The 11,041-nt window shown below is 28.8% G+C and overlaps 1 protein-coding gene across 1 annotated transcript; it reads right to left on the bottom strand.

The window, feature by feature from the left end:
- Positions 1-987, bottom strand: LOC148198787 (uncharacterized). The gene has a single exon (XM_088115916.1). It carries the CDS (start codon positions 985-987, stop codon positions 1-3), a length of 987 nt encoding a protein of 328 aa, XP_087972042.1.
- Positions 988-11,041: the final 10,054 nt, after the last annotated feature.

Raw genomic sequence — 11,041 nt, 5'->3', positions numbered from 1 at the left:
CTAGGTAGAAGGGCTCGGCATCGCATCTCTACCCGAGTTGTCCTCAACATCCTCCTCAACTTCCTCGACAACAACTCTCTCAGCTTCTTGAGCCGCCTTCTTCAAGGTGAAAATCTCACTCACGTCAAGCATTCGACCATCAAAGATGTCCTTATTAACGTCGAACCGATAGTCAGTGGTCGACACTTCCTTATAGAGGAAGTTTGCTTGGCGTATACCCTTTTGAAAACCCCTCCTATGTTCATTAAAAACATAGTTGTATAAATCTTTCACCTCATCCATAGCTGCCTTCTCTCTCTCGAGGGATTCCTTTAAGGAAGTGTTCAACTCCTTAACTTTTTTCTCGGCCTCCAAGCATCCGACCTTCCATGACTTCATACGTCGAACCTCTTCCTCAAGCAGTTTTTTCTCATCGTTGAGTTTCTTTTTCTCACTAGCCCAAAACTTATGCTCTTCTTCACGAGCTTTCTTCTCAACAGTCAAGTCCTCAGCTAGTTTCTTTTTGCTTTCCCCCTTCAACTCCTTTCGGGCCATGTTTACCACCCGACGGCTCAGCACCAAGGCTCGAGTTTGAAATTCAAGTAAACCCCTAAACAGGATTTCAGGGTCAGAATCATTGATGACCTTAAGCTCATGGCCACCTAGTTCAATGGAGACCCCCTTGCGCATACGAATTAAAGGACCTTCCAACTCACTAATGTCGAAGGCCCCTTCCCCAAATTCAGTTGAGAGCCTTACTACTCCATCCTTATCTTTGCCCTCGCCCAATATAGTGGCTCGTAGTCTTTTTCTCTCCTTACCCACACCCCTGCCCCTCCCGGGTTCCAGTCTCTTCTTGTCGAACCCTGAATGGTAGATATCGGTCTCGAATTGTTGCAAGTTCGGGACATCAGTCCGCCCAACTTCTTTAGCCTTTTTCTCCATCTGCTTTCGAAGCTTAATGAAGAGGTCGTCTTCATCACCAACTTTTTGTGCGTGTTGAGCCATGAAATCTACAAACACAAAAAAACGCTCAAATCGGTTCAATAAGTGCCTAGAGATAACAAATTTTATTTGCTTACCCTTCAACTCAGAAATAGGTTTGTGGCACAAGTAAATTCTAACTAGATGCCTTGCCGGCATCCGTTGAGGCAATTTCTCTAACACCCCGATAACCTTTCGGTCTTCAGAAGATAAACGGTCCCGAGACCAGTTCTGGTACTTTAAGGGATTATTGGTCCAATAGAAAGGGAACTTTCTCTTCCCATTGTCATTATAAAAATAGGACCGACCACTTTGGTTAACGACTATCCTAAAAAATCTCCTTTTAAAATTCCTAAAAGAGTCTGAATATGACCTGAATAATGGAGCCTTAGGTTTTCTTACTAGTGACACCCAGGATGCCGGCTCTCGGGGACGGGTGCAGTAAAAGTATAAAAAGCATTCAGGAGATGGGTCTAGGTACAACGACTTGCATAGTAACTTGAAGGCTTGTATGTATCCCCATCCATTAGGATGTAGTTGTGTCGGCGCAACATTTAAAAGACGGAGCACACCTATCGTGAATTCGTCAAAAGGTATTCGAACATGAAGTTGTGTAAATATGTTGGTGTAAACATAGAAGAAGTCATCTTCATAATTCTCCTTGCCATGACAAACACAATCAATGCCACTAGCCCTCTTTAAGGAAACTATATCTTCTGACACCCCATGATTAAAAATGTAAATACTGTTTGACCATCTCTGGAGTATTAGAGCACATCTATAGTCCGATAATTGGGTCTTGACCTCACTATCAACCCAGTCATACCCCTCTTTAGCTTTCGAAGAGGTCTTGGCATGCTCTTTATGAGGGTCATTCCAAGTCTCTATGAAATGTTCAGGACTTATCCTTAGACCTAAGGATGATGTGGTAATTGGAGAGATTGACACCCGACTATCGATACTACTAACACTGAAGGATTCAGTCATACCTGCTAAAAGAAAAATGTCACTACACTTCAACGGGGGCAAACTTCTTTGGCAAGCACGAAAGTATAACCAAGTAACTATGTGGTGACTTATGGCTAACCTTCCTCTATTTATAGCGAGATTATGACAGTTCAACTTCCAAACCTAACGAGCCATACCCATTTTATTCAAGCCCATGAACCTTGCATCCCTTCATGAACCGTTGTAACCTGTGAGTAAAATAAATTTTGATTAGTGTGTCACCTTTGTAACTAGTAGTCACCTCCCCTCAAGTTTAGAGATTCATCATTAAAACGTCTTCATCGCTATGCTCCTTGAGGTTGGGGCTACTATACTCGTATGTGTAAGGTCAAAGATAACAAATTTTCTTTGCAAAGCCTCTATTGCAAACACCGCAAGCATTTGGACTAGTGAATATGATACCGACATCTTGCTTCAATTACAAGAGAAACACTAAACACTCTTTACATACCTTCCAGTCGTGAAAAGACTGAGGGTTGATGTATTGTAGAAGGCTAAAGACCTATTGGTCCTTCTAAGTAAAATTTATAGCCTTATCATAATAAAATATTAGGTATCGTGGACTAGATATCACAAACCAGATACCGGGTACCGACATCTCCTATGATCTTCCAAGGATGCATGAATGAACTTAATCAAAAGATGAAGCTCATTTACTTGGTAAATGGGCCAGTGGGCCTTAAGGCTTCAGGGTTACACAAGTTGTGGCCCATCCAATTAAACTCATGGTCAACGAGGTAAAACACTGTAAATAGAGTATTAATGGTAATTTATTATTCACTTTTATACTAATTGATATTTGATTAAAAAGCTTTGACCAAATGCTAACTTGATCATTGGAGAATTTTTTGTAAAAGCTCCTCTGTTTTTGTGATCGGAGTAGAGAGAAAGGCTACAAGTAGTAGAAAGATCTTTGCTAGGTATATTTGGTTTTGAAAGAACACTTTTAATTTTTTTTCTAATATAAATATGATAAGTAACTTTTTTTTTAATGAATTCTACATAAAGTCTTGTGTTATTTTAAAAAAAAAAGTTTGAGTATAATTCAATAATATAAATGAACGTGTGGTTTGAGATTTTCCAATTAGTTTATACACATGATTTGAATTGTGAACAAATCGGATGAATAGAGATTGGATTCTTTATGAAGTTTGAAAAGAAAACATAGATGGGCCAGTTATAATCTTAACTGGGCCTCAAACATTGGCCACTATAACTTACACCCTAAGCTCTAGTTCTGTTTACACTTCTATTCAATTCTGAAACTGTTCTGGGAAATATAATTTGTACGACAGGTATCAATTGCTATTTTTCTAAAACTTAAAGCTAATTTTATAATTTTTTCTGTCAGCATGATTCATCGTTATTTATTTTCCTTTTTAGTCAAATTTAACTACCTACAATTTAGTACTAGTTTCTTTTTTCTTTTTTAGTTTTAAATTCCCCTTACCAATATATCGTTACGTAAAATAAAAAAATTCAAATATAATTTTCCTTCTTATAAACATATCTCAATTGGGTTGCTAAATTTAAATTTCTTACATTTTCTAACCGTCACTTTTTAGTCCTTATCATTAACAATAATTAACATAATTAGGACAAATAATAGTATTTTAAATTAAAATAATTATAGTTGTATTCATTACAGAATGACTACACTTTGAATTTACGTGTAAAATAAAGTCCAAATGTATGTTCCATAATAGTAAAACTTAATAAAGTCTATTAAAAAAAACTAAAACATAAGTATTAAAGTCAAGAAAAAGATTTTTGAAAATATTAGAACAAAATATTAACTACATTAACAAGGAAAAAGAGAACTGAGACTCACCGTTTAGTCGTTATCGAAGGCTAAGGATTGAGGTTTGCAGAAAATGCAGAGAGAAGATTATCTTTGTCTGTGCTAATTATGAACTGCATAACCTGCATTTTATATATATATATATATATATATATATATATATATATATATATATATATATATATATATATATATATATATATATATATATATTGAGGATATGGATTTTGGATGGCATGAGAGGCAGAATAGCAGTGATTAATAATTGTGAAATGAATGATAATATAGTAATTAAGTGATTGCATTAAGCAATTGTGGGAAAGTGACTGGAAAGGCAAAACCTTGTGCGGGTTTTTATTTGCAGTGAGTTTGGTAGATACAATAGGCGACCATGGATTAGCAATGAATAAACATATTTGTTTGGTTTTCTGGATTTAATAAAAGATGTCTGCGATGGTTCCTCAAGACAAAAGCTTAAAACTGACCATTAAGATGCATCATTTTACACCCAAGTTATGTCTCTTATTATGCCACGGGACAAATACCATACAACACTATTTTAATGGATTATAAAATTGTTAAATTTAAATATATTTTTATTTTTTAAAATTAACTACTTTTAATTTTTTTTCTTTATTTTGTTATAAAAAAATTGTAATAATTTCTTTTAATATTTTTAAATGTGTTAAATTTTCTTTTAATTTTTATTTAATACTTTATGTGATTTTTCTTAAAATTTTAAATATAATTCCAGTCCTGATATTTATTTTAAGATAGATTAATGATACTTAGTATATATGTGTTAAGCATTCTCAATTAAAATTGTTATTTGATTTTGGTTCGGCAAGTAAATAGTTAGTTAATATAATATAATAATAAAAACCAAAAGTGATATTTTTTTAATTATATAAAAGTCAAAAGCAATAATAAGTTTTTATGGAGCTAAAATTAAAATTTACTCATTTTAAAAAGGATTAACAATTAGGTAATACTAAGGCATTGAAGGTTTGGAATAAAGTTTTGATTTAGATTGGTGCTTAACTAAATGTAAGTAATTGTACCTTAAGGTATAAATTTGTTAAAGTGAAGGCTTTAATTCAATTCAATGAATCACATAAGATCCCATAATCTCACACTTATAATTCATAAACTCAGATTTCAAGTACAAACTCATAAATATAACTCGAATTGTTCTAATTTATTTTTCTATCTCTTTCTTTATTGACACTGAATCAGATAACATTCTTTCATTTGCTCCTGTATAACGAATTATACGATCATCGCACATACACAAACACAAACAAGTAAGGTGAGCTAACATGCAACAAATCATTTATAAAACATGCATAATTACTTTGATACACTCAACAAACATCATGTAATAATTACGTCAGACACCCTCATACCATCATACAACAATCGCACCATAGATACTCATCCCATCATACCATAATTCCTAATAGACACTCATCCCACAATACCCCATAAACATTCATCCCACAATACTAAATAGACACTCATTCCACAATACCCAATAGACACTCATTCGGATGATACGTTGATGAGCGGTCACGGGAGGTTATGCACTTGTGATGACTTCTACTTCTTCTTACCAATACACTTCCAAAATACTCCATACCATCCACAATGTTAGTCCTCAACACTATGTCCAAAACCGACACATAGACCAGGACCTCCTACCCCTCTCACCACATAATTCATCATTCTCTACTTGAGACTGGATGATTATTAGAGTATCAGGATAACCTCCAACAACAGGACCCTAAACATCAACATATACACTAATACCATATCATTACAGAATCTCTCCACGAGACTCGTATCATGCTCATATTCCTCAACTCATATTATACCATTACAAAATCTCCCCATAATACTCATACCATGTTCTGATGCATAAATTAAAATCCAATATAATAAAATACAATCATCACAGAAATCATACAAAATGAATATATCACAAAATAAATTAACAATACTAAAATATCAGTATAAATGGTCATCGGGGAAGAATCAAATGTTTGACGAATCAAATGTTTGACGAATCAAACTCACCATAAACGCCAGTACATATGACTAGTCACAACTTACTGGATTTGACCAAGGCTGCTCTATGATCAGGGATGTACCAACTCTGGTTTTTAAGATTCCTCTATCCTACCATCACAATTATAACCTTAATATAAACGTTTTGGGAAGTAAGGAGTTGAATCTGGCATAGCCGGTTAGACATCTTCTTATCCTTCTAGAAAGATGAATCCATCACATATTTTATATCAAGTGAGTATATTGCATAATAGTTTAACAGTACTTAATCTGTTCAATAGGATTTAAGTTAAAAACCTATCGAGTAGACTTCCAGGAAAGAGAGGTATGTCACCATGGACAACTTAAGTACCAAGTCTTTCCTTAGCCAAAGTGTTCCTCAACTAGTTTTTAACAAATTTATTATTTACAGATTCAAAACAACAACATATAATATTAACACACAACAAACACCTATGTTTTTCATTAACAATATTCACACAAAATTTCAAGACATGAATAGTAATTAAACAATACTAAATCATAATATAAAAGCTTAGAAAGGTTAGTTCCCGTACCTCTATTACAGACTTAATCTCTTGCTCAGAATTTGTTTCCCCGAAAACCCTCCTGAACCTCTACTCTTCTTGCAACTAAAAATTTATTCCTAACTCTTTCTTCTCTACTTCTCTAAGATTTCTCAAAAATTTACTATTTAACAATTTTTTAATATTATTTATTATTTTAATATTGTTTTATTATATTAATATTTTAATTACCAGTTGACATATTTGATCCCTCAATAATAACTTCAAACCGTGGAGTGCTTATTCATTATCACTATTTTAATTTTTTTTAAAACAAAAAGGTAGAAAAGAGTTTGAACCCATGTTCTTGAAATCATCACAATTTTATATTATTTAAGCTACCAAAATTTTTTATTTAGCTTTTCTTAATTTATTTTTACATAAATTTATTAATTATATTTTCCATTTAAAAAATTTATTATTACTAATAATAAATTGTTACTATTAAGATAAATATTAAAAAAAATAATGAATTTGAAGTATGTTAAAGTGCATACTATTAATGTTGATGGGACGTGGATATAATGTGCCAAATTTCAATTCCATAATATAAATAAGGTTGAATGTAAATATAGATGATGATAATATGAAATATATTGAAACCACGTGTATGATGAATTTTTAAGTTGTTGTGAAATTGTATTTTTGTTTTATTACATTAGTGAGTATTAAAGTGAGACAAGTCTCTATTTTTTTAAATGTTTATTTCAAGTGTAATTTTACCATTTAACCAATAATTATAATGAAACAAACTATTTTTCCTTAAAAGGATTTTTCTCAAATAAAATCTTTACTCATTCGAGTGATGACTTAGATACTTAAATGAAAATCATATTGAAAACAAAATTTTTTATTCAACTTTATTTGTATTCAAAAGAAATATTTCGCTTAAACAATCTTTATATTAAATTAAAGTAACACTTATATTTATATATAACTAGATGAAAAATGTTTAAATATATAACTATAAGAAAAATGTAAAATATAACTAGATGAAAAATGTTTAAATATATAACTATAAGAAAAATGTTTAAATATATGATATTTTATTAACAATAAAAATGATAATTAAATATATGATATTTGATTAACAATAAAAATGATAAATGATATTTGATTAACAATAAAAATGATAATTAAACATTGATATTGTATGATAATACGATGTATATGAGTTGGAGATCACACACCCACTAAAAATAACAACATGAATTTAAAAGATATAAATAACTATAAATCATATTTTAATAATTATTTTTGAAAATCGAATTAAAATTAAAGTCATCCAAATATTATCTTAATATTTATTATTTAATCAACGTTGCGGAATCATTATCAAATATTTATTAATAATTAATTTTATATTCAGTATATATGTTTTAGTACAAGTGTATTGTTAAAGATTTTACATTCATAAATGACAAAATAAATTTAATGAGTATAAATTTTATATAACGCATTAATATTATAAACTAATCTTATAAAATTAAATTAAATTTAAAATTTATTTTACTTTTAAAGAATTATAACATTTTGAAGTATATAATTATATATATGAGACATATAATTGTTTAATATATATAATTAGATATTGTAGCTCAAAATTGTGATTTTATATGTACGTGTGGTAAAGAATATTCTATCATAATATATTAAAGAATTAAAATATTTTAGCTTTACTAACAATATGACTTGAAAAAGTAAGAAATTGCATCAGAACTTTAAAAATATAAAGAACCACCTTAATAATAAAATATTAAAAAAATAATACAGGCTGTGAAGTAAGTCAGACATAACTGCTTCGACTGAAATTTATGTCAGACAAACTTATCCTGGATGAAATTAAATATTCTAGTCATTTCATACTTCTTTTTTTATGAATAATGATGTTTTAAAACTCCAAAGGTTTGCTCATTTTATATTATTTTCACCACCTCTATTATTTTTATTATAAATATAAAATTCATTTTTATTATAATCATAAAAGTTTATTTTTTATTAGAATTATTTTCCTTATGATTGGTTGTGAAATGATAATTATTGATGTCAAATAATATTTTCTTTTGTACAGTATACTACGAGCCAGTTGGCATGGCAGGTTGACCATTACGATATACAATACTATAATATTTGAAATGAAACCAGATACTTTTATACTGAATATTATATATGAATATTTTTTTATGGAGTTTTTTATTTTTTATTATTCTTGTTTCCAATCACATGTCTTCCCCAGTACCTTTTAAGTTGAAGTTTCCTCTCACACGAGCTCAAATTTAAATAAAAAATAATATTGTTTTTAACTTTTAAAACAATAAATTTAAAGATTTTCTATTTTATATATTGCTTAATTTTTTTATATTTTCATTCAATACAAAACTTATATTGATTAAATTTTCAACACCTATCACCACAACTATTGTATAAACAAACTTTAAAAAATAGAAATAATATGTGAGGGTGTTTAGAATAAAGAAAGAAAGAAAATATTAGACATATAAATAAAGACTAATTTAAACAAGATTAATCTTCTACCAAATTAGCAATGATTATTGTGTTGACCATATATTTTACAGATTTGGTGATAAAAAAATAAAAAATAAATGTTATGGTTGACTAATCCCAATTATATTAAAGGGATGCTCCCTACTTTAGAATGCGGGTGCCCCCACCAATTTACTTTTCTAGATATTCATCTTTAACTGTAAAACGAAATTGCAACTACTTTCTTATCATTGCCAACTGTATATATAACAATTTGTTTTAATTGCAAATAATTTTTCTTCATTTTCAAACTACAATACTTACTATATGGAAAAAAGATAACAAAAATTGAATTAAATAAAAATATTTTAAACATAACATTAAATAAGATAAAATTAGTTTTAAAAAATATTTATTTAATTGTGTTTTTTTAGTTAAGAGTAAGTTATATATAAAATGTGTTGGATAAGACCAATAAACTAGCTATTAATTAATTTAATTAATTATTTTTTAAATTAGCTTGATCAATGTTATTAAGTGCAAGAATACTTTTTTTATATAAATTTTTAGAATACAAGACATAAGGTATTTGCAATTTAGTTTTCTTTATAATTATTCTTTCTATTTTAATAGGGTTATTATTATTAGTGACTTTTTTTTTACGTACTATTACTCGTAATTATACACAATAAAAGTATAAAAAATCAATGCGATAACTATTTAATTTGAGAAAATAAAAAAATTAAATTTATGGAAAATAAAAAGTACATTTGAATAATATTTATTAGATCAACCAAATGAAATAACTTGTAAAAAAAATGTATGCAACTTTTAAAATATAAATATAAATACTAAAAAAATGTAAGTATCTTAAAAAATATATAAAATATAATTACATAATGACATACTTTTTATTTGAAAATATAAATTTGATTTATATAATTTATTTATACCAAACACTATTAATTTATAAATTAGTTTATCAACTTTGACCTCGTAATTTATAAATTAATAAATAATATATAAGGTGTAACCTAATATATTCTTTGTTATTATTTTCACCATAAACATTTTGGAGAGTGGGGGTAACCTAACTCATTCAATTTTGTGGATAATAAATGGAGAACATGTCTTTCCATATACACATATTTCACTTTAATTGGCATAAATTTTTTATTGTTTATTTTTATTGTTTATTTAGTATCGTATGCACGTGTAAAACATGTCATGTCTTTTTATTGTTTTACATGCAGGGATTCTAAAAGTTGAAATTTGATTTTTTATAATATTAAATTTTGCATTCGATATTTATTTTTTTTAAATCTTATATGCTAGCACATAACTTAGTAGTTTATAACACTCTTTTATACTTTACCACTTCAAAATAAAACACGTGTAAAACGTCGTTGTTTATAGTAAAATCTTTCGAATTTAGATAAATAGAAAGATTTGTTCAACTTATGTACTTATTTGATAACGAAAAATGATTAAACTCAAGGTTTACGCATCTTTATATGATGAAGTTGTTGTACTTTCAATAATTAATCTCATTATGAAAACAAAATTAAAATACTGATTTAATAATCCATTAGAAATTTATATGACCATGACCATCATATCTCTAGAAAGATTCATTAAACGCAATAAAAAATTTACTTTTCTAATCTTAAAAACAGAATACAAATCTCTATACGAAAAACAATACTTTTAAATCTAAAACAATATCTTAAAGATTAAATGATATTTTCAAAAATAGATTTTTCTAATATAATATTGGTTTAGTAGATGTGTAATAGTGGACATTAAGTCCTGACAAAAGGAATATTGTTTATGGTGTATATATATCTTACACAAATCATCCAAACTAACCACAAATCATTATCATTATGTGCTACAAATCCATATACATAAAGAAACTTAATTACGTATTAATTAGTAAGCAAATTAAACAGCGCATAGGGTGATTCTCGTAATTTCAGACGGAAGCGTGCACCACCACTCGTTTCACAATTTTAACGTTTTCGCTTATTGGACGCAAAATATCTTTTCAATCTATACCAAGGGTATTAATGTAATTTCCTGACATACAGTGAAGTGAAATTTCGTTGTAGCGCGTTTTATATAAATACTCCCGCTACTTAATTTGAGGCGA

The sequence above is a fragment of the Vigna umbellata genome, chromosome 5 (assembly GCF_029865625.1).
Source record: "Vigna umbellata cultivar VRB3 chromosome 5, Vumbellata_1.0, whole genome shotgun sequence".
Classification (NCBI taxonomy): Eukaryota; Viridiplantae; Streptophyta; class Magnoliopsida; order Fabales; family Fabaceae; genus Vigna; species Vigna umbellata.
Note: the sequence above shows the minus strand (reverse complement) of the source record. Positions and strands in the feature narration are given on the sequence as shown.